Source organism: Colossoma macropomum, unplaced genomic scaffold (assembly GCF_904425465.1).
Source record: "Colossoma macropomum unplaced genomic scaffold, Colossoma_macropomum, whole genome shotgun sequence".
NCBI lineage: Eukaryota > Metazoa > Chordata > Actinopteri > Characiformes > Serrasalmidae > Colossoma > Colossoma macropomum.
This window is the reverse complement of record NW_023494792.1, coordinates 37,965,939-37,990,826: the sequence shown is the minus strand read 5'-3', so window position 1 is coordinate 37,990,826 and position 24,888 is coordinate 37,965,939. Positions and strand designations below refer to the sequence as shown.

Genomic DNA, 24,888 nt, shown 5'->3' with positions numbered 1-24,888 from the left:
TCAACAATGTCCAGAAACGTGATTTCTCTGAGCTCAAGCTCATGTGAAATGGACTTAGGCCCAGGGGAAATGTGTAGTGTTGCCTGAAACGTCAATCTTCCAGATTGTTTATAGACGTAATGGGAAAAAAAAGGAAAAAAGAAAGAAAAGGAGTATCCAGATTGTTACCAGCGTAAAGTTGGTAAGTATGCAGGCGTACTAGTTCCGGCCACATGGGTAAGACACCATTAACGCTAAAAGACATATACACATTTTTGAAGCAATGACAATGCCAAGCCACATTCTGCATGTGTTACAACAGCATGGGTGCATAATCAGAGAATGTGGGTGCTAGACTAGCTTGCCTGTAGCCCAGACCTGTCTCTCCTTGTGAGATATGTGAGGAAAATCCTTTCAAAACTGGATCAATTGGTGTCTTTACTCCTAAAGAGGTATTAAGTTTTGTTAAATTGTATTGGAACTGAAATTATGTGCATTGTTACTTCCTTAGACATTATCCTGTGTGTATAATACACCCCTGTTAGCATGATTACATAGTCTGACATTTCGCACATGGTTCATTTCAAATCCCTCAAATAAAACAAGCTTAACTGTTACACAAATGTAAATGACAGTAAATAATGTTGTGAGCATATTAGTTCTTGATGGACAGTGTCCATTACATGCTTACATTCCAATTCGAGCCCAGTAGTATGCAGTAAAAGACAACTCAGTACTCATTTCCTATTTAGCACAACAGACAGGTGATCAATAGTATGCAATCAACTTACACATGTGAGTGCCATGCTGAAGGCTAAAAAGCAACTGTTTTCAAAACCTTTAAACAGTCTCAAAAGATTAAATACAAATTGATTAGACAACAAAACTGTTCCTAGCTAGAACTTGTGAAAATACTTTGCTGTTTATTTATTGTAAGAAAGTGCTTGACCTAAGCAAAGATAATAAGAATTGATCCATTTCCTGATGGTTACATGGTGCAATCCAATTTTCATTTGAACTACTAGCCTAATTTTAAATTGGAACGTTGGTTAATTAGGTGCCAGTGAAGAATCTATACCACGTCTGAATGATAATGATTGAATTTCATGCTGAGTGAGGGTTTAAAGCAAGAACTGGCTAATAACTATTCCTCACCCATTTCCAGAACAGTTCACACAAGTCACTTGTAAACAGAACCAAGCAAACGTGTGAATAACGTTAACTCGCTCAGAAGAATGGAGGAGGACAGAACCTCTTTTGGAAAGAGCTGGTGAGAAGGTGTCACCTCTCTAAACTCTGAGACTCTGAGTGTTTATCTAGATACGGACTACGGCTATAGTCTTGGATTAAATATGGACCCAGATAGAGAATCTCTATTTAAAATCATTGTACAATTCTGGAATCAGAAAATATTATTTGCTGTAAAGGGAAACACTTTGTTTGCAGCGTTCACACAGTGGCTTGCAGACAATAGCCAGATAACTACACCTATAAGTGCTCTTTCAAATGGTAATAACCAGCGAGTTAGTCTTTTGTTCCTCGAGGAAGGCGGCTAATCATCACTGATAATCATTTACCACTTTTAATTTTTTTTTTTTTTTACATTTCCCTGATTTTTATCACATTGTTGTGTTTTTACAAAAAGACTCTAATATTCTTCTACCCTTCTACCCCTTTGATCGTTTCCCTTTCTTTGAATTGCTCGACACGCGTAAGCCTTTTCTGTGGACTACACTACCCACAATCCTCGTCGCTGCTTTACCTTTGCCGAGCATCGTTTTCCTCAGCCAATGGGAGCGCGTCCTGTGGGAGTCTGGTATGTTGGTCGCTGCGCTTCGACTCCGAGGAGAAGAAGTGGAAAAAAAGTTTGTAGCAGAAGGAGTAAAGAAGTTTCACACGAGGATGGAGGGCTCGGAGCCGTTGGACTAACACGACTGCGTTTGTTTAAACGACAGAGACATATCGGTACTTCAGAGTTTCAGACCACGAGCTGTGTTTTTCCTCGCTGCCCGTTTGGAGTTTGGACTTTTCCCTCGGTTTTACTCGGAGGACGGACGGCTGTTTTCGGGGAGCTCGACGATTTTCACGGTGTCAAAATGTCCGCTGCGGCGCAGCCTCTGGGCGCTGCCAAGTGTGCTCTGCTCTTGCTTTTCTTCTCCGGTGTAGAGCTCGTTTTTGGAGATACTGAGAGTTTAGAGCCGTGTCCTGCTCCTTGCACATGTGTGGGAACTTTACTGGACTGTAGCCGCAGATTCACAAAAGGAGCAACACCGGAGAGGCTCCCCTCATGGGTCACGCAACTGTAAGTTAATGGCTGAGATTTTTTGTCCGTTAAAATGTGTATTTACTAGTTACGTTCAAAAGCGAGCTGTAAGTTCTTTGGAAAGACTTTACAGGTTTGCGTTGGGTCTGAGGAGGCCTGCTTTGGAAATCACAAAATACCCCGCTGTTCTGTTTGTACTGCTTTGTACCTCAGACTGTACAGTTTTTCTTTAACTAACTAGGTTATAACTTTCAGCTGCATGGCCACACACTTCAGCCATCCAGAACTGCTAAAGCTAACAAGAAATTGATGTGAAAGAAGCTAAATAGGCAGTCCAGAGTTTTTCATGTGATTCACATGTGCCTTTGGGCCCTCATTTTCACTGTCCCTTCAGCTCTCAGTACTTTTTTGGACATCTTGATAAGATCTGTGTCAACACACATCACAGCAAGTCACCAAATGGCTTTGAAAAAGCAAGTCTGATGTGGTCATTAGGCCTACAAACAAACCTCTCAATCATAGTGGACCTGACCACAAAAGCTCATCTGGTCACTGGGCAGACAATATCCTCTCACATTCGTGTGAATCTTTGGACTACTTTGTTTTTCTCCAGGCTCTGTACTCAAGTGCTTTAATTTGATATCTAGGAGCGTTTCAGCCTGAAAGACAGAGAGACCTCAATGTTCTTTAGGGTTCTTTTGCACCTGAATTGGTCCTTTGTGGTTACTCTGAAGGGGCCCTGACAGGGGTGATCTATTGTATTAATTTCATTGCTTTTTAAAAGGACATGGCAAAATTAACATTTTGAAAGGCACAGGTTTGGTGGCTGGGTTGTCTGGTTACACTGCAGCGCTTTTTATTTGTCTAAAAGTTTTCTTAAGTTAACTCTGATTGTGGCCAAAGTTTTTCATAGCTTAACGCCTACAAACTCTATTTCCTCATTTACAGCCACAAATTATTTAATTAGAAATTGGGGTTTGTGCTTTTATCTGAGGGGTTTGTTACTAAAAAATGCCTACAAGTATGTACTACTTCCAGCCCACGTTCAGCATTGGCTGCTGTTGACTAGTTTCTCTGTTTCTGTAGGGAACAGTTATGGACACATTTATATTTCACACTTTTAACTGTTCATTTGGGATTGTGGATGGCCCTTTTAATTAGTTATAAGATATAATCATTATTATTAAATAAATTGAAGTAGTTTGAAACAGCTGTCTGTTATTTCTAACACTGCTGCTTTGCTGGGTGCCAGTATGTTTCCAGTGTTTCTTACTTGACACACTTACTAATGTGGAAAGTAAAAATCTAGGTTTGGGTCTGAAATGCTGGACCTGCCCTTTAAGGTAGTTTGTGAGTATTTCCTTTGCTCAACAGCTTGGCATGGCTGTAAAAAAGAAGTCTGGAAAGTTTATAACGCCAGAAACAGGCCCCTCCTTCCACTGCACCGCCAAAAACAAGTCATAGCTGAGGGGGAATAAATTCTTTGTGCCGCACCATGCTAATTTATGAGTGGCTCTCCAGCACATCTTAAAGCCTTCAACTGGCCCAGCCTTTGTTTTCCCGGGGCCCATTATTTCTGCTGAATTAGCAGCTAAACTGAACCAGCAATGGAAGCCATTAAGGAGCCACTCTGTGTGGATGTGATTGTGTAACTCTTGCAGAGAGAAGGAGGGAGGGAGGGAGGGAATGCGAGAGAAAAAGAAGGAGAAAGGGGAGAAGAAAACAAGGCCTCAACCCCAGTTCTCCCTGCCAGGGTGGTAAATGGAGGGGAAGAAAAGTTTTGCTTAATTCAGAAAGTAGTAGCGCAAATACTGTAAAATGTGCTCAGTTTATCACAGCTGAGATAGTGACGTTACGCTGTTACAGTATGTATCAAAGTACTTTTAGAGTTGCTGTCCTTGTTTGTTTGAAAAAGTCAGATGTGATAAACTGATGATCTTTTTAGTGAAGCCGACTTTGCGTTTTAAAGCGTAGAAGCTTGTGCACGATTTAAATCTGGACTTTTTTCATGAATCGGTGTGGAAATTGTAAGCTTTGATGCTCATGATGATGCTGTATTTCGGCTGCCCCACCAGCTATTTTACTAAGCTATACAGGAGACGGCAGTTTGCACATTTGCATTCCACACATCTAGCTGCTCTTTTGGCATTTTTGTAGACTTTTCCCCCATTCGAATATTATGATGTAGCGTTTAAAGACTAGGACAGAATGTGTTGACTCAAGTATTAGTGCTTGTCAAGGCGGTAGAAGTAGATAATCAGCGCTTGCTCCACAGTGACATGCTCTCCCCTCTGATTACTCTGCAGGCCCAAGTGTCCTATAAACTAACATGTAAGCTCGGGCATGCCTATCTTATCATAACAAAGAGGCTGGATATGTAGGTTTCTCTCTTTCTTGTGGCACCAGTGGCCATTCACTGCACAGCAACATCTAACAGCCCAGTCAGACGCTTACATGCAATGGAGTTCTTATCTGATCCACTTACGATATGGATTTCCAGAGGAAGCATGAGTGCGATAAACACACTGCTTTATCTGCCTCTCTCTGCACACCTCCTGGTCCCTTAGGAGGCCTTAGTGTACAAGACAATATCTAGTTTGGTGAGACTGTAAAATGTACCCTTGTTCACATGTATATTAGCTTATTGGTACAAGCAGATTTATAGCTTCAGTCGTAGATGTCTTGGAAGTCTTTTTTTTTTCTATTTTGTGAGAACACAAGGTGTATTAATTCACTTAAAAAGAAATCCCTCATGCTTGATACACTATGTATTGTAGCATAAGAGAGAGAAAACTGGGCAATGATTCAAGAATATTTGATGACTGCAAATCCTTTTTATTTTCTCCCAGTGAAATCTCACGTGAAACCTCTTTTTAAGAGCCAACAAAGAAACTTGTGCTCTAAAAAAAAGACTTGCCTATGGAAATGAAATCGGCCCTCGTTCTCGCTGCATTGTGAATAGATTAAGAGTTGTTACTTTTCCCCCCTGGTTCGTGCTTGCACTGATGAAGTCCAGATGAGGGGGGGAGGGTCCAGCTGAGGAGTCTGGCACCACAGTGTTGATGGAGCGCAGCGTCAGGAACACAGATTTTACTGAGTGCGGATTCCTTCTTGCCTTGCTCTGCCAGTTCTCCTCAGGGCCTTGCTACAAAGAAAAACAAAAAAGGAACTCCACCACACCAGTCCCAGTCTCACTCTTCCACCCGGTCATGTCAGCTGTTGGTCTGCTTTAGATTGAGTTTTCAACAGAGGAACTGACACTTTTGTGAGAAGTTGTTTCAGTTTAATGAGTGTAACCCTCAGAACGGTCTAACTCCAAATGATTTAACAGTGATGTCTTGGTTCAGTTTTATGAAAATATTATAACAGTTATTGTCTCTGCCATAATAAAACTTTGTATGTCTGAAATTGTAACTTTTTAGGAAAAATGAAAAGTTCTGTAATGGTACGTTATGGTAGTGAGATATTATATATAATATATATATATAATATATATGTATATTCAATTATTATATATGTATTTTTCTTTTAATATTAAAGGATTAATTGTAAGTGAAGAGCTTTGAAATGGCAGAGCCAGAGTGATTCAGCACCCCATACTGGTAGCCAGAAGGTCTAGGTTCTAGGTCCTGTGAAGAACATCAGGAAACTTGAGCACTGTCCTGGAAAACTACAGTTACAGTACAAGGCCAGAAACTGACGCCGCTCCAGGGACAAGAAAGAAAGTTTGGGACAGCTGTTTTCTTGGGAAACCAGAAAAATGGTCTTTTCAGACGACATTGTGGAATTACATGAGGGATACGTTTGCTGGGGGAAAATAACTGTCTGAATAGTTGCTGGATTAGCTACACTGGACCACATGTTTAACAGCCTGCTAGGTGGATTTTATAGAAGTAATCAGAAAGCCAGCAACATTAAGAAAAGAGCAAGTGATTGTAAACCATGTTCCAGCCAAGTCAGCGATGCCTAATATTAATATTTATGTTCAGCTTCTCTTTTATTTTGACAAAAAGAGGAATTGCTTGCTTATCTAATTGTCTGTGCATTTCTACTGTAGTTTTATATACATTATATTGCTACATGCAGCAATTGTGATACGACTTGTAATACGTCTGTGAGTCTTTGATGTAACGAGTAAATATACACTTGCATTATTTTGACTCATTAATTATATTTGTTCTCCATTATCAGTCCTGGAAAGGCCATTGTTGCTGTAATGATCAACAAACTGTATACTGTTCAGTCAGATTTCTTTCTGTGATCTGTGGGATTCTTCTAATGGCAAAAAAAGATGATGAAATCATTTGTGCATATAGTCAATGTTATGTCTCAAGCACTCATATTATTGTAAGATTATCTGGTAATCATGAAGATAAAAGAAGATAACAAGGATTTATTTTGTTTGTTTAACCCATTGAAGATAATTTCAGTATGGAAGTGCATAGGATATAAATGAGTTGACGTAAAAGCTCTGTTTGTCTAATTGCTTTTAAAGCTAGAAAAATGTCCATCTTAATAATGCTCCTAATGGATGTTTTATATGGGTTTAGAGCAGGATGCTGCACTGGCCTTTTACAGTATTGATAACAGAACTGTTTTGGTGCTTGCTTATTTGCTCTCCAGTGCTGTGTAGACAACTTTTGCGTAACAGCACAGAGACTCGAGCTAATCTGTGCAGTTTGTGCTGAAAGGCACCATGTTGTAACTTTGCCTGCCTTTGACAAATGTCTGTCTTCACAGGGACCTGAGTCATAACAAATTACGAGCACTTCCTGAAGGACTGTTTACCAGTCTGCAACACCTAAGTGAAATGTAAGTTTGCTTTGTATCTAAAATGAGGACACCTGCCTCCAGCCCCATGTTCTCATCTAGTGTACCTCATGTAACACATGACCATTTCATTCTTGTCTTGCAGAAAGCTAAATAACAACGAATTTGAGACGATACCCGATTTTGGCTCAAGTTCTGGGAACATCACCATGCTGATTCTGTGAGTGTGTGTTTAGAGATTTATCATGCCCCCCAGAGACATTGCTGTTTTGTGTCTTTTCGCCCATCCATATCCACTTCTCTGGGTACTTGTCTGATTAGTTTACTTTTTAGAAGGCGAATGGTTTGTCAGGTTAAGCCTCTTTTTTAGTCTCTATTGAAGACTATATTTGTCTCCTCCTCATGTCTGCTGCTATTGGGCCTCCCTTTCAATCGGCCGCAGTAGATTTGGCAAACGTTCAGCTATTTGGGAGCTTCACATTGCCACATTTGACCTTTTCTTGGTTCTCATAGTCATAAATATTGTGTATTTAGCCTTTGTTCTCGTTTTCTTTACCGTGATTTGAAAGTTTATGAAACTTATAAGGTCCTTTTTGTTTTATTCCTTTCATGCCATATGTGTGTTATAAATACTAGCCTTTAAATATGCTTAAAATGACATCAAATCACTTGTGCAGTACAATCTGTATATTGTATATCAAATAATGATGTCAAAGTGTGCACATTTTTTAGTAGTTTATGTTGTTTAGACCACAATATGACATACTGTCAACTGTACAAATTAACAAAACGTCTGTGTAGCTGAATGCTGGGAGCAGCCACTTTAGACAGTAGATATACGAATGAAAATATAAATGCTCGAAAATATTCAAGATTTTTGTTGTTTATATATTTAAACAAATATCTTCATCTGGAAAGTTATTGGTTATGTTAAAAAAAAAAAACTACATGGCATCTATGGTTAAAAGTGGCTGCTCCTAGCACTCAGCAACACAGAAAGGTAAAACACATAAGTAAATCTATGCAGGTTTAATGAAGACCTGGATGTGGTTTGAGAGATGGTTTGGGGATATATTTACAGAAAAGATTGGAGTGGCTGTTGACTTCTAGTGTTTGTTAGCAACGTTGTCCTCGTAGCTCTAGCGCCTCACTACTTATAGTTGATCATTATTCTTAAGTCTTATTAATTCAGTGTAAAAATGTCACCAAAGCTATTTCTGAGTTGTTTTTATTTGAATTTGGTGTCTGTGTTCATGCGTGCATGTCCAAGCTTCATTATTTGGCTAAAGTAACAAACTGCTCTGTTTGAAACACATTATATATGATGGAGTGAAAGGCTAGACTCCATATCTGTCCAGAGCCTGAGTCAACGTGTTGTGACATGAGATAGAACTCCTGAAGGCTGCTCAGGTGTGTAACCGCATAGGTCTGTTTTTACACACACACACACACACACAGGCATATCTGCTGCATGCAGGTGCAAATGAAGAAATAGTTGAGTTGGCAGTGGAAACTATGCCTCGCTGGGTAGTTTGGTATGCTTGATTTTGAGTCTTTTTCCAACATGTCTTTGCAAACTTTCACACTCATATTCTGAAACACAACACAAAGTTTCGTAAACTTTGGATTAATTAAACTTTTATTTAACTGTAAGAAGAGTGAAAACTCTCCCATACCTGCCTTTAAGTAAGATTAAAAAGGATTAGTGTGGTCAAACATGATGTCCTAAGCTGAACTGACTTCACCTCTTTTTATGACTCACAAAGAGAGATTTCAAACTTCACTCTCTTAGTACTTTACCACACACAGTCTTTTTAAATAGAAAGACTTTATGAGGCTCAATAAAGAATCTATCAGTGATTTTTGTGTGTATGTGCACGTGTATGTGTGTGGTATTTCCTATTGGAAGAAGAACAGAGCTTGGCAAAGCCATCTGATGACTCCTTCTTCTGCCGTGGCGCCTGTAATAAGAACCATGGCTGCTCTGAGCCAGCAGAAAGGAGTGTGCGTTCTTAACTGTGTGTCAGAAACAACACATTGAATGTAAATTGAGGCTTACAGTAATGTTATAGATCTTTTAAGACCACTCATGTACTGGTCTAAATTTGAATATCTCAGTTTGGCTGCTCTTTAAAGTCATGCAGAGTTTGGCTGCTCTTCAATTATTAAGTGATGGTACCTAGCAGGTTAGATTAAAAGTTATGTTCTTGATAAATCTGCTTGGCAGTTAGTTTGCAGTGTGTATCTGGAGATTTTGCAGGCTGAAAATTATCCGCAGGAGGGCGCTTTTATCACTCAGATTGCTTTTGTGAGAGGAAACCCGCACCAGCAGGATCTTACAGATACATGCATAGCAAAGGTACTGAAGCGACTTATACATGGAAGGTTTCTGCAGTTTATACAATGTTTTATTAATGAATGAATTATTATTTTAAAAGGCCCATATTGTTTGGCTTTAAAATAGAAGGACTAAATGTTTACTCAGTTAAACATCTAAGTTACTCAGGTCGTCATATAATTGACGGTGGTAGCCACAGTTAAGGGCCGTACATTTTCAGGGAAATCAGTTTGAAATCCAAATTATTAGGACAGTAGCATGAATTTCAACTGCTAATATCTTTATTTAGTTCCTGTACAAGGTTATAATAATAACAGTTTAATCAAAATATGTTTATAGCCAAGCATTTTTTTTTGTGTGCAAAAATCAACCGTCTGCAACAAGTATCAGTGGAAAAATAATCATCACTCCAAAAACACAAAATAAAAGATTAAACAAACGCTTTACACCTTTAGAAAATAGCAGTCTTAGCCGTCCATTTTAGTAATCGTGAGTCATGTTAATTTCTTTACAGAAAGAATTACAAAGAAGTGCAGAATTAACTTCAAAAAGGAGACAAAAAGGAGAAAAAAGTGCATGGAAATTGCTCAATTCATTAAAATGATAATGAGTGAATTGCTCCCAGCTGCTGAGCTATCGGCGTTTGTTTTTTCTCTGAGCTTTGGGGTCAGGGAAGTCGATGAGAGCTGCCGCTGTGTCTGCCTTACTGTTTAAATAAGAACTAAGTGGCATTCGATACTCCAGCATTTCTTTTTTTTTTTTCTCCTCCCTCCCCTCATAGCCCTCTGAGAAAGGGGAAGGGTAAAAAAGAAAAACGAGTGCTGGATGTGTGCGCCGTAGAGAAATTGGATGGGGGTTTAGGAAGGCTCCGGCGTTGGAGCCATCTCATTAATTTCTTTGCAGAAGCAGATCTTGACTTCATTGGGAAAGTATGCTGAAATTGAATTGACTCGCGAGAAGCTAATGGTTTTCAGGGCCCTTGGTGAGCGTGTATGGCATTGCGTGCTCTTCAGCTGATTTCAGAGCCAAGTTTTTGTTTAGAAAATGAAGGTTATTATTTATTTTTATTTTTTGCTCATCTGCAGTCATACACACACTGTTCTTTTTCCAATAAAAGTCAAATAGATTGTAGTTGTATGCAGTGGCTGATATTGCCTATTGCCTGGTGCCCCTGGCCACAGCACTTCCACACTTTCACCATTTTGAAGATCGACCATTAATAACAAAATAACTACTTTTTTACCTTCCTCTGTAAGATCCAGAGCTTGTTTGGTCGGACGCAGAACTAATTGCATCAAGTCAAATTTTTGAAATTCCCCAGCTAATGTCAAGTAACAGCTTCCTTTTAGATATGTAGAACATTTCTTAGTAGCCTAGGATGGATTGTTGATTCATTTTTATATTGAAATTTCAATTAAAGAGTGCAGTTTTCAGATTGCTAAAGCTGCAGTTTTAATTAAAGCCTGTTTTATCAACAGCATTGTCTTGAATTTTCCACACCTAAAACTTAACCTAGTAACAGAATAGTTAGACCATTCAGAAGCAACCAAACACCTGACTAATGTGTGTGTGACAACACAATTTTGACTGACTGGCAGTCTGCTTCACTGTGTTCAACCTGAAACTAGAAAAAATTTCTCATCATCTTGGTCAAAATAACTTTTAAATTACGATTAAAATAATCGTAATTCAAATCACAGCTACAATATTAATCAATAACACCGCAATTGGATATTTGGTTTTAGATGTCTGAGTTGTTAAAATGTGGCCTTACTGCTGGTGGCAGTGCTGACAGTTGAAAAAGAATCAGATTATGATGATTTAAAAAAAAAATAAAATGTCAGAGTCAAATAGAAGAATTTATAAGGTTGAATTATGATTTTGAGAAGGATATGATGTTCTCTCAAGCACAATGGAGGGAACAAAGATTCATAGGCTCAGTGGCCCAAGTGAAAGATTTTTATATCGATCTGCTACTGGCTGCATGAGCTGCTGTAATGTACACATTTATTACACACTTATTCCTTAGTAAGAATATAGTTTATTATTTAAATTTAAAATCTTAAGTAACCTAAATGTCTTCTTCAACACTCAGAGCTGTTCAGTAGTGCCCTTAGTGTGACCTACATTTACCTTTAATACTGCTAAAAAGAAGTTGAACAGATTTTTGTGCTTGACGGCTGTGGACAGCTGACAGGCCAAGGCCTGAACCGATTAAAGTAATGACACGTAATGAAGCTTATTTGCCAAAAATTGGCTGAACAAATTTGAAGTGTGTGCAGTAGGAAGGCACAATGCAACGCTTGTTTGTCTGCACTCTGGGCTGGAAAGAGGGGGAGATAAAGAGATAAGCTGGTTTGGAGCTCTTCTACACACACACACGCACTCTCTCTCACACATGTAAGAGGTTCACTATTGAAAAGCCTACATTAGATCTCTGAGCAGATGTTGGAGAGAGATTGAGAACGAAGAGAGGGAGAAACTCTTCAGAGGCCTCCTGCTGTGGTACAGGGTAGAGAGAGCTGATGTAGTGCAGAGTATCTGAACAGTGTTGAGCAATTGGCCTCCTCCATTTTAGGAGAGAGTGTGATTAGTATGACGTAGCAGGTGAGAAGCCCAGGCAATTCCCTGGTGTAGATAATCAAGAGTAGGGCTGTCATGATTACTAGATTAAAAAAAAAAGAAAAATTAAAATATACCCTCTGAATTGCTAATTATTAGCAAGTTGAACGGTGATCATGCATATTTTAAGTGCTGCTTTCTTTTGTAGTTTTTCAGGGAAGTTGAACTTTTTTCCCCCAACTTGCCTGGTTGGGCAAATGGACAGAAAGTCTACTGTCCTGAGCTGAGTTATACTGTCCCTAACAGTTTTTTGCATGAGTGCACATACACAAATGTGTTTAATTGAATTCATTCTTGAAGTAATAGCTGTTATTATATTATAATAAAACCTTCTTCAAATATCCTGCATCACCAACATTTTGAGTCAGGCCTTGTGTCAAAAATGAGTACCAATAGGTAATTAACTCAACATACAACTGGATTACGCCATCTTTATGATTAAAATGGGAATGAAGGCAATATAAAGTACAGCTGTTCACCCTATGGCTGAACATCAGCTTGCCCAACCAGGCTCTAAGCTCCCTGTTCCAAACACACCTGATCCAGCTAATCAGCTAATTAACCAGCCCTTCCAGAGCTGAAGTGAGTATATAAGAGCAAAAAAACACAAAAATGTGCAGGACAGGGAACGCTCCCTGTTTGGAGGAAGGAAATTAAGATTAAGTCAGTTTTCATTTAGCTTTTTCATTAACTTGATTAATTGTTTAAATAACTCTGCTCACAGTGTCTTTCCGAAGACTGGGCAGGAAGTAGAATTTTCATGAGGCCTGTAGCTTTTTCCCCCCTGCTACTTTTGTCTTCAGCCTTTGAGAGAAAAACTGGAAATTCAGGATGGCCCATTCCGGGGTGGCAGCCAGGGGGAAAGGTGAAAACAGAGACCCAGGTGGTGTGTGCCTCTTTTGTCTGCTAGCACAGAGGCCGTGGTGCATGCAAAGCCCTGTGCAAATCTGCACACAAAAGGGAGGCTTGTACCCTTTCTGTGGGTGGTTTGCCTCTGCTGACGGCTGGGGGTCTCTCTCTCTCTCTCTCTCTCTCTCTCTCTCTCTCTCTCTCTCTCTCTCTCTCTCTCTCTCTCTCACTCTCACTCTCACTCTCAAAATGGAGCAAAGGAAAGAAAGAAATGATTGGGGGGTTATGTGGGAGAAAAGAAGGGACATGAGTCTTTATGTAATATGTACAGAATGTATAGAAATGGGTCTTGAAATGCTGTATGTGAAGGGGTCCGTGATAGGGCTATGTCCCCCTCATCTCCCCAGCCAACCAGCTCCATAGATGCCAAGAAGGAGGGATTACACTGGAGGACATGTTCTGGCAGGCTCTTTCTCTCTTTCTCCTTTTCTCTCTCTCTCATTTTGTTGTGTATAGATTTAGTTTTTACATATATTACATAGATGCAGCAAAAGTTCATGGCTGCAAAGTAGGATGAGAACGCTACTAGATGTTAACTCTAATAAATACCCTTATGGATAGTGATTCATGGCTCCATTAACAACACCCATGGGCAAAACCTGCATGCAAGATATGCACTGGTATCATCAAGCATGGTACAACTAGCTGGAGGGTTTTTTCTTCCTACTCCAGACTGCAGACCTTCTGTGCCCCTCTGTTTTCATATATCCCCAATACCCTGGGGGCTAATATGGGACTAACGTTGACGTAGTGCTCAATTTCAACCAAATAAATTAAAGACACATTGATAGGAGACTCTCTCGCTCGCTCACTCTCTCCTCTGCTTTAGGTAGGGTAGATTGTGCCTTTGTTACTAAGACTGCTGTGAAGTGTAGGAACTAGACCTACGATCCACTGCGTTTTGAGACCTTTTTTCCCTTTCTTTCTCACTCTCTCTCTCTCTCGCTCTCACTCTCTCTCGCTCTCACTCTCTCACACACACATACACAAAGGCAGCACTGTACAGTCTCTGTTTATAACTGAGGCAGCCCATGCACTGCAATTTAGGAGGCGTGCAACCCAGGAAATTGCTGGTCTCTGCCATGCCGTGCTTTCACTGAAGGAATGGTATTCATCAACCAAGTAATTGGCAGTTTTTTTTAAATACCTTGTAAGTAATTACCTTATAAACAAAATAACATGGCACTCAAGCAATCGGCTGTTTTGACCTGTTGCGTGGAATGCTGACATGGGTTAGCTCAAAGTGTACCCATGCACATAGCCTGGAATTTGTAGAGTTCATGACTAAGGACAATACGAGCTCGCTAAAGGGATGTGTCATTGTGGGACGGTTGAAGTGAGACTGCTCAATCTTGATCATGACTCTGAGGGGAATTTGAGCCTGCTGACCAGTGTTGTAAATATGTATCTGCTTTTCTGGAATTAATTTGACCCACCGCATGTCTGTTTTCAGAGCCAATAACAAAATCTCAAAGATATCACCGGAGCAGCTGAGGCCGCTGGTTGCTTTGGAGACACTGGACCTTGGCAATAACAACTTGGTGGAAGTGAGGGCAGGAGCTTTTCCTCCTGTACCTCTGAAAAATCTGTGAGTGCTTCTCTTCTTTTGGAAACTGCATAACTGCTCACCATAGAAACGTCTCCTGTATTTACCTAGTGCTGTAAATAAGCTGATGCCAACTTCTAAGTCCTTTACTGTGCAAGTTTTGAGATTACTTTGATGATGAGTTTCAGCTGTATTTTGTACATATGAAGCATTTGCTCTACTTAAATTCAAAGCTAAGCTTTGCATTTGTTTGTTCTCAGGTACATGAATAACAACCGCATCTCCGTTTTGGAACATGGCTGCTTTAGCAATCTGTCAAGCACTCTGCTGGTGCTGAGACTGAACAGGAACCGTCTGAACTCCATTCCTGCCAAGATCTTCCAGCTCCCCAGCCTTCAACACCTGTAAGTGGCGTCTTTTAAAGTGTTATTCTCATGCTTTTCTCTCGTCCACCTCCCTCTATAATAGCTTTAGAGACAGACAAAGCTGCTGCAAACTGTGAAAGCTGTTTTCCTTAGTGTTTTTGTAGAAGCACAGTATCACTGTGAGATCAGGTAAGTTCTTCATCAAACCATTAGTACAGTAGCAGTCTCCTTTATGCTTCTCCTTATATGCCACTCTTAATAAAACGCTTTGATGGCTGTGATCAACAGAGACCTGAGCAGGAACCGGGTGCGGCGCATTGAGGGCCTGACCTTCCATGGGCTGCACACGCTCCGCTCTCTGAGGATGCAGAGAAACGGCATCACCCGGCTGATGGACGGAGCGTTCTGGGGCCTCAGCAACATGGAAGTTCTGTGAGTGCACTATTACTATGGTTACATTATAAAAAATGTAGTTAAGCTGGGGTTATACTTCAAATGAAAACAACGTTTGGTCACAAAATGATATCTTTTTGGCCAAAATGGTGCAGTGGTTTGAGTTTTTACGGTGCACTGCTTGCTGAACAGAATCACCATTTGTCCTGAGACCTCCCCTTGGCTGTAATTGGTCTGCTGCATGAAGCAGACTTATGTACTGAAGTGTACTCAAAGATGTCCATGAATAAAGTTATTTGTTTTCTTTAATCATAGAGTAAAGCAAGCTAATAATTGATGTATGTTTAGAGAATACTCTTCATTATCTTTGTTTTTCTTTAAGACTGTAAAACTTTGATTTGCACACAGACAACTGCAAATTAATGTTGTAATTGCACAGGTATGAGATTGGGAATAATGTGCATGTCTGAACATGTTTGTGTGAGCAGGCAGCTGGAGTATAATAATTTGACGGAGGTGAGTAAAGGCTGGCTCTATGGGCTGCTTACCCTGCAGCAGCTGCACCTGGCTCACAACGCCATCAGCCGCATCAGACCAGATGCCTGGGAGTTCTGCCAGAAACTCGCCGAGCTGTAAGTGACATGTTATTTTCTTTCTCTCTCCTTTGCTTTTTCTTTCTCTCTCTCTCCCTCTCTCTCTCTTTCTCTGTACCTCCTGTGCTTGCCAAAGTAATAACAAGGGTGGGTGACTGCCTCTGTCTGGTCCTGTCACATCTGAGAGGGGGCTGAAAAAGAAAGAGAGAGGGAGGGAGCTTCAGCGTAGCAGATAATGAGCAGGCTGATGGCAGTGAGAAATGTTGCGCTTTTGTTAGTGTTGTTTATGGCTGTGACCTGGCATGTTTGTTAGTCCACTCTGTGAGGGTCAGTGGAGTTGTTTTTGTTTCTGGTGGATATTTTCCCCCTCCTTTTTTCTCCCCATTGCTCCTTTTTCATTGTTATTCATTGTCATGTCAACTAAGTGAACCTGGGAATAAAGCTAATTGGACAGTATTCTTCTTAAAAAGGAAAGCAGTTTGAAAATGCTGCGGTCTTTGTTTCCTCTGGTGTTTCAAGTGGTAATTTTTTACACATTGAAGGATTTTGTATTAATAATATAAGGAAAATCATATTTGTGTTTAGGAAAATTTCATTTGCACATAATTGTTGTAGATGATATCAAAAATGTGTTCTTGAATGCTATATCTTGTTTTTAAGTCGTACATGGGCATTTTTAACCGTTCAAACCTATATGCAGTTGTCAACATAAACATGCCTAAATGTCTATAAATGACTTGAAAGCAGGTCAAGTATGTTACAAAGATTTAAAGTCTTATGTAGGATCCCCAGAGTCAGCGTTACCAGTATTTTGTATTGTTAAGTTATATCCATATTTCCAGTGTCTCATTCTGCTATAATTGCTTGTGTCCTCAGGGACCTGAGCTCTAATCAGTTGGCGCGGCTGGAAGAAGGCAGCTTCATGGGCCTGAGCGTGGTCGAGCAGCTCTCCATCGGCTACAACCGCGTCAGCTTCATTGCCGACGGAGCCTTCAGGGGTCTCTCCCACCTGCACATGCTGTAAGTGGAGCTTTCAGAATTGGGTGCAGATTAGAGACAGACACAGCCAGCCAGCTCTTCCTGCTTGTCATCTTACTTACACCTAAATCATTGGTTGAACAGTGAACTAGTAATTGTTAAACACATGATGTTTCAAAATGAATTTATTTGATTTGAAGGTGTAGTAAGTAAACGATTTGAATGTCTATATATGTAAATCCGTATGGTGTATATTCAACTTCAGACACTCAGTACCTCAGTACCCCTCCCCCACATTTCTCTCCCTGGGCCTTACACTTAAACAGAACCAAATGGCAACTGAGCATGAAGGTCAAGACAGGGCAGGGGTGTGTGTGTGTGTGTGTGTGTGTGTGTGTGTGTGTGTGTGTGTGTGTGTGTGTGTGTTCATCCAGCCCTCTCCCTAGCCCAGTCATTTGTAACCAGGCATGCAGGGGAGGAAACTAGCTGTTTGAAAGCAGTTAAACATGGAGCTGGGGAGTGAGGTGGGATAGAGCAGGGGCCCCAGATACAAGTAACAAATATGATTGACCTGCAATGTGAACGGTCTTTTTACGCTTTGGAAGTTACCCCCTAAATAACTAAACATAAGACCTGCTGGCAGGTCCAGGCTTCCCTTCTCTTCCTTACCCCTTATAACTTAATAGTAACACAGCCATATTGCCATGTTTTCCGTACAGTTTTGCAATAGTAAATTTTAGGATGTCTGTGTAGCCAAAGATGTGTAGCCAATGTGTTTATTTATGTGGATCTTTTAGGGTTAATTTTTGTCTCCGTTTTCCTAAGACAAACAGAAGCATTATGAACACTGCCAGCTCAGTTTTCAGGGTGTGGAATTTAACAGTGTGGTTTTGATTTGATTTTTCGCCCTTTCTTTCTAAAGGGATCTGAAATACAATGAAATTTCCTGGACCATCGAGGACATGAATGGACCCTTTTCTGCGCTAAACAATCTTAGAAAACTGTGAGTTAACATGTTCAGAAGTGCGTTAATGACATCTTCATTTAGAATATGTAGTTTTGTTTTACTAGTCTATTGTGAATGTCATGCTGCGGCGTAAAGTGATAAATATTGTTACACTGATTAAAACGTGAGTTTAGAAAGTCTTGTAATGTTGCAACAAATAGTTTGACAGTGTGGAAAGTGACTTTGTGTTCTAATTTATCTAAACTCTTCACTCACGTGTTTCAGGTTTCTTCAGGGGAATCGCATTCGATCAGTTACCAAGAAATCTTTCACTGGACTTGACCTGCTGGAGCAGCTGTAAGTTTTTTTCGGTTCTGGAGTACTCAGTTCTGTGGAAAACATCTTTTAAACTGAACTATGATGGTTAATGTTTCTCTGATCGTTTTTCTTTTGCTTTTTTCAACTCAGTGACCTGAGCAACAATGCCATCATGTCAATTCAAGGCAATGCTTTCTCCCAGATGAAGAAACTAGAGGAACTGTAAGTGTGAATACTTTCTACCAACTGAATAGTGTTTACAGCTGAATAGAGTATAATTTTACTGTGTCACGAAGAGGGTCTGGTTTGTGGTATTCAGTTTTTGAACCGCAGAAAAATACTTGACTAACAGCAGTAAAAACAAGCCTTGTCATACCTCTGTGGTTATTTGATTCACTAGAAGAAAATGTCTGAATTGCCTTTGAAGCTCTCCCCTTTCCCTAAAATGGGGGCAGGCTCATTTCAGTGCAGTAGTTCAGCTCTTGTCTGGAAATTGATACTAGGTTTGGTGTAATAGTTTGCTCGTCTAGTTTATCTAAATGTTGCTCAGTTTCTACAAGTACTCCAGGTTTTCTTTATTAATGTAATGATTGGATCATTAGGCTTTTTTCCCCATTTTGCATTCTGCCAGGCACCTGAACACATCGAGCCTGCTGTGTGACTGCCAGCTGAAGTGGTTCCCACAGTGGGTGGCAGAGCACGCCTTCCAGCCTTTGGTCAATGCCAGCTGCGCCCATCCACAGCTGCTGAAGGCCAAGAGCGTCTTCGCCGTCAGCCAGGATGAGTTCGTGTGCGGTAAGTGGGCACCTGGGACACATTTTCCGTGTGTGTTAGACCTGTCTGAGCGTGACTTTTCTCATGGTGGAAAATTTGTAATGGAAGAAAAATCGCTTTGAACGACTTATTGTTCTTAGAGTGTTGAAAGAAAAGCAAGAACTTGCAGGTTTATTCCTGTGCAAATTTTCTGACAGTGCTATTAATGCATGGTAAACTTGCTTTTGAATCAACAAAGGCTCAAATCTTTCTTCTGTGTTGCATCTGTGAACAGATGACTTCCCCAAGCCTCAAATCACAGTGCAGCCAGAGACACAGTCAGCAATCAAAGGCACCAACGTCACCTTCGTGTGCTCAGCGGCCAGCTCCAGTGACTCTCCCATGACCTTCGCCTGGAAGAAGGACAACGAGATCCTAAACGACGCAGAGATCCACAACCAGGCCCACCTCCGCTCACAAGGTGGTGAGGTGAGCCAGGTCACTGAGTACACGACCACTCTGCAGCTGCGCCACGTCGAGTCCTCTAGCGAAGGAAAATACCAGTGCGTCATCTCCAACCACTTTGGCTCCACTTATTCCGCCAAGGCCAAACTCACTGTGCACAGTAAGTGCTGGGCATGGATGCTTCATAATGTAGCTGTATATTTATTGTGTTGGCTCCAAGTCTAGAAATCTTAGAAATCTTGATCAGTTCTCCTAGATTTTATGGAAAGTTGGTGTTCACTAAATTGATATTATTTTTTGTTTTTTAAATGCCAAGATTAACAGTAAGCAATACAGCAGTGATTTTAAAAAAAATAGGGAGCCATTCTGTTTTTGCTTGTCTGCCATGTATTAATATCGCCTTAATGTTTTCCCTCAGTGTTGCCTTCCTTTACCAAAATGCCCATGGATCTGACCATCCGTGCGGGAGCCACAGCCCGATTAGAATGTGCCGCCACTGGGCACCCGACTCCTCAGATTGCCTGGCAAAAAGATGGAGGAACCGACTTCCCAGCTGCCAGAGAACGGCGAATGCATGTTATGCCCAGTGATGCTGTGTTCTTCATCGTGGATGTGAAAACGGAAGATATTGGCGTATACAGCTGCACAGCTCAGAACACTGCAGGGGCAATATCTGCTAACGCTACGCTAACTGTACTGGGTAAGACCAGGCTGTGATATTGGATGCTCCTGATTAAGGGATTTAAGTTATAAGAACAATAGCCATATAAAATGACTTTGTGCTTACTATTTACATGGCTATCTGACCTTCTTTGCTACCCAGAGAATAGCTAGTAATTTTTCTGTATGACTGTCTCATTAGCCTGGAAATGATTCTGACCTGATGAGCAGGTTAGCTTAATATGTGGTGCAACTCTTAATGATGACCTTTTATTTGTTTCCTTCAGAAACCCCCTCTTTCCTACGCCCGCTGATGGACCGCACTGTGGCTAAAGGTGAGACTGCCGTGCTTCAGTGCATTGCTGGTGGAAGCCCCCCACCACGGCTCAACTGGACCAAGGATGACAGTCCGCTAGTGGTGACTGAACGCCACTTCTTTGCTGCTGGAAACCAGCTCCTGATCATTGTGGATGTGGCAGAGGGTGACGCTGGTACCTACACTTGTGAGATGTCCAACCCCCTGGGCACAGAGAGGGGCAACGTCCGCCTGGCTATTCTGCCCAACCCTAACTGTGACTCAGGCCAGACAGGCACAGGGGTGCTGGGCTCAGTCAGTGGGTCAGAGGAAGATGGATGGACCACTGTGGGCATTGTCATCATCGCAGTGGTCTGCTGTGTGGTGGGAACGTCATTGGTGTGGGTGGTCATCATATACCACACACGCAGGCGTAATGAGGACTGCAGTGTCACTAACACAGGTCAGCACTACTGCTCTTGAGCTTAAGAGTTACAATGTATGTGTACAACTTCACTGCTAAGTTCTTTAGTCAGTTGAATCTGTAGCTTATGTTATATCGGTAGCTTGTTTTTATATCAGTCACTTCACCTGTTGCTGGTGCATGTGTATGGTTCAGTAACTTAATGTTGTTTTCTGTACAGATGAGACAAACCTGCCAGCAGATATTCCCAGCTACCTGTCCTCACAGGGAACTCTGGCGGAGCGGCAAGACGGCTATGTGCCCTCCGAGAGTGGCAGCAATCACCAGTACCTGAGCTCCTCTATGGGAGGATTTTACATGCAGCCTAAGGACATGAATGGTAAAATAACTGTCTTTCACATGCTTTTCCAGGGGAGGAATCCAGATATTAGTTTGCACTTAAAAATTTTAATATGTGGCATGCATTACCTGATCTACATGTTTGTTTGATTTTATTTGTTTTCTTGTTTTGCTCTTCTAATTTATATTTAAAAATAAGGTAACTTAATGGACTTGTTTCTCTCCCATAGGTCTCTGTCAACTGGACACAGGAAGTGAAGCAGACATGGAGGCGGCCATTGACCCTCTGCTGTGCCATTACCAAGGGCCCATCAGCTCCCTGCTGAGAAGAGGCAACCTGTACGGCCAAGAGCCCGCAGACTCATACACAGGTAGTGTATAGCAGACCCAATTTATTTATTTATTTTTTCTCGGGGCGTAAAGCAAGGAAAAGTTCCGTGCCTGATGTGATTAGGGGCTAGGAGGAAGAATGGAGTGAATGAGGGGGTCACGAAATGAAAAAATTAATTGAATATGAAAATGTTTGTTAACAAAACAAACAAACAATAACAAATGGCACAATAACAAGTTGCACAAAACAATGTATAGTGATAGTTTTATATATGTATATGTGGGTGTGTATACATATATGTTTCATAGTTTTATCCAAATCCAGGCACAGTGTTCAAAGCCATAAAAAATATCCAATACTCTTTAAAACTTGTCATCGCTCGTTTCTCCATTGGTCTCTAAACAGCACATGCGGCATATTGTTTTCAAATCCATAGGATTGCGATGCTGATTTGAAAACAAAATAATTAGTTTATTAATTGCAGCGCTTTTTCAAAGTAGTGCGGTCACGTGCGTTATTGAGCCAGCACTTGACTGAGCCCCAGTATAAACAAAGGTGGTTGTTATTATTAGTGACAAAAATAAAGATATATTAATAAAGTAGGTCTACTTTGTTAATACAAAATATAGGGTCCCTATATTCTTGCTACGCAACAGTTTAAAAAATACGCAAGTATAACTTCCATAGACATATAGCTTTATTTAAGCAACAAGCCATGAGAGGCCTTGTGTTACTGCAGTTTCACTACAGGGAAAGGTATTCATGGCGTGAAGCGGAATAGAAGAACGTTTGGTCGACCGTCACTGTATTTTGCGGTAATGTCATGAACTTTAACTTTTTGTTGTATAATAATGAGCATGTAATAACACAGCATTGTTTAATGTAATACCTTTACTTTATAAGTACTTTTTGGTCACCAGATTAACTCAAAGTTTTATTTTGCACCAAGCTCACGCCCCTTTTCCCATACTTGGTCTGAATCTTACATGGTTCCCTGCTCCCTACATCGTGCACTATTTAGGAATTTAAATACTGGCTCCTGCACCCAATAGTGCATAATATAATTATGTATGGTATCTAAAACGGCCCAGAATTCCTGCACAGTGCTGGAAACTTTTAAGCCATGCTTTCTAATTTCTTTAATGAGCAAATTGCTGAAGGTAATGTGCTTCTTTGACTTTGTTTTGAGGTCAGCTACTTGCTACCAACAAACAAAAGCTCTTCTGTGGTGTCTGGCCTTCAGAGTTATTGGCTTATATAAAGGAGCAGACAAAAGAAATGATGTAATTTTGTAATGTTTCAGCTTCATTCATTGTCTGCCTGTGTTAATACCGATCTGTTTGCTTTCCCCCCTCAGGCTGTACTGCAGACCAGAGCTCTGTCTGCAGGGACTCTTACAGCGCAACCCTCCCCAGCTCGAAGAAGAGAGACTATTACCCCTGTGCCGCCTCCCTGTCCGCTGATCCCTTTGAGCACATGAGCCCTGGGTTACTGATGCAGCTACCCATCGGGGGCCTCCACGGGCCCCCACACCTACAGAACGAGTGCCCCTGCCCAGGAGAATGTGAGTGTGGTCAGCCACGGCTGTTTTCTGGCTCCTATATGGGTGAGTCAGGCCATTCATTCATAAAGAATGTGTACTTTTTAAGATGCTTAATGGAGAATTTAAGCAAGCAGAAACCTTATTCCTGACTATTGTTTTCATTATAAAATATGTGCTTTTGTATGAATCCTTACCTAGTACATGTATAATGCCTTTATAAGGTCAGTTCATTGAAAGATTCATAGAAAAGTTTTCTTGAGTTTTTATAGTAACATCTGTAAACGTAAAGTGATTGTTTGGTGAAAAATTAAATTTACACTATTTTCCACTTAATCCAAATGTGGTTGATCAGCCAAGACAAAAAATGACAAATTTATGTAGATTTTTCAGGCTAGACAAGATTGCTGTTACTGTTTTACCTGTCTATCATTATACCTAATTAAGTCTATTTGAGCAATAACTTTGCATGGTTTGAGGCAAGTGTATGATGATTCAAGCATGCAGTTTGCACAGTGCTAATTTGTGGGGTATAAGTTTCCTTTTCTTGTTAGCTACATTAGCCTCATAGTTTTGGTGCAAAGCTAAAAAAAAAAGCAAACTTGAAACACCAAACGTGTCTATTAGATTAGGGTTGAGGGAAAGTTTTGCTGACCAAATTTGTCTTCAACACTTCACTTTAAGGCTATGGAACGTTCTGACCTTAAGCACATTTCCATTCCTCTCATAGGTACATTTGGTAAAGCTCCATGGAGACCTCAGCAAGAGCTGTACCCCAGCCTGTGCACCTCAGTCTCTCATAATGGAGTTACACTTCACGAGAATCCCTACGCTGCCCTTGATACCGACTCTGACCGTGAAGAGGACCTTTCCCAGCACCCTACAGCGGACCTGGACAGCAGTGTATACGAGCAGCCCTTCAACAGCAGTAGCCACAGGACCCTCAGCTCCCAGCCCTGCTCATAGCACCTCGGGCAGAGCGAGAACGAGACTCTCTATTGTTTGTTAAAGAGGAGGACCAAAAAGGAATTCTACCTCAGAATGGACGCTCCTCGTGTGCGCTGGCTTGAATGTAAAAGATAAATGAGACTGTTTTAAAAGGAAATGTATAGCTTTTGTTACTTTTGTGCAAAAAAAGATATTAAATATATACATTTTATAAAGTTTATTATATTTTGTAAATTAACAGTGTAAATAGAATCCATTATTTTGCCTACATTTTTTTTTCTTGAAGATGTAAAGTTGTCATGAACAGACCTGAGTTGAATACACACCTAAGGGAATTTAAATGGCTGGTCCACCTCTTCTATGCAGAGATTCCATTGTGATCCTGTTATATAGTTATATTTTGCTTTCACCTGTCTTGTCCATCTGAGATCTTGCTTAGGCAAAGGAACTCTTCAAGTGAACTAAAACAACACCAGTTGTTTGCTTGCAATGTTTGACCCAGTTCTGTTTGTAATTTTGTTCATTTATTCATGCATATGTGTTTTTTTTTTTCTACAAGTAAAGCACCCTTTTGCACATATCAGTTCATGAAAATAAAACATCTTACCATGTGCTGCTACGCAGTGGACACATTTTTCTCGCCTTGCTTGAAGCCTTTTCTAGTAGACATGTGCACTTGATAGTTTTTGGCATGACCCGATATTAAATACACACAGTATCGTTATCGTGGACACTTTAAAATACCATTACAGCAATTTAATCAAACAAGTTGCAGAGATTTTTAGATATGCAGGTGAGCTCTAGTTTCACAAGCCCCAACTACGATGTCAGGTGACAGGAATCGATCGAGTCGATTCCCTCAGTCGATTCCATACCACAGTCTCAATATGGAGGGCTAACCGTAGCTAAATTAACTTCGCTGGCTAAACTGTACGCCGTTCCCCTCTGACAGCTCCTTCAGGTGCTAGAGGCAGACATTTCGACCACGTTTTTATCAGGTGGGCAGCGATGGATTTATCATTAAGTTTGTGAACAAACTCGCACTACTCGAACTCGGCACACCCCTCAGAATGTCCCTGGAGCCAACGGAAAAACAGAGTCGAAGAGTCGACT

The 24,888-nt window shown here is 40.8% G+C and overlaps 1 protein-coding gene across 2 annotated transcripts; it reads left to right on the top strand.

Annotated features, from left to right (window-relative positions):
- Positions 1-1,754: 1,754 nt before the first annotated feature.
- On the top strand, positions 1,755-24,472 carry lrig3 (leucine-rich repeats and immunoglobulin-like domains 3). 2 transcript variants are annotated; one of them, XM_036577093.1, is made up of 19 exons: positions 1,755-2,281; positions 6,983-7,054; positions 7,158-7,232; positions 14,335-14,469; positions 14,688-14,831; positions 15,081-15,224; positions 15,674-15,817; positions 16,655-16,798; positions 17,679-17,759; positions 17,988-18,059; positions 18,171-18,242; positions 18,652-18,815; positions 19,069-19,398; positions 19,657-19,938; positions 20,186-20,656; positions 20,838-20,996; positions 21,187-21,327; positions 22,645-22,851; positions 23,558-24,472. In XM_036577093.1, the coding sequence occupies exons 1-19, from the start codon at positions 1,770-1,772 to the stop codon at positions 23,791-23,793; spliced, it is 3,585 nt and encodes a 1,194-aa protein (XP_036432986.1). In that variant the 5' UTR covers positions 1,755-1,769; the 3' UTR covers positions 23,794-24,472. The 2 variants fall into 2 exon arrangements, with proteins under 2 accessions (XP_036432986.1, XP_036432985.1); XM_036577092.1 differs by having other exon boundaries at positions 22,645-22,893; positions 23,558-24,458.
- Positions 24,473-24,888: the final 416 nt, after the last annotated feature.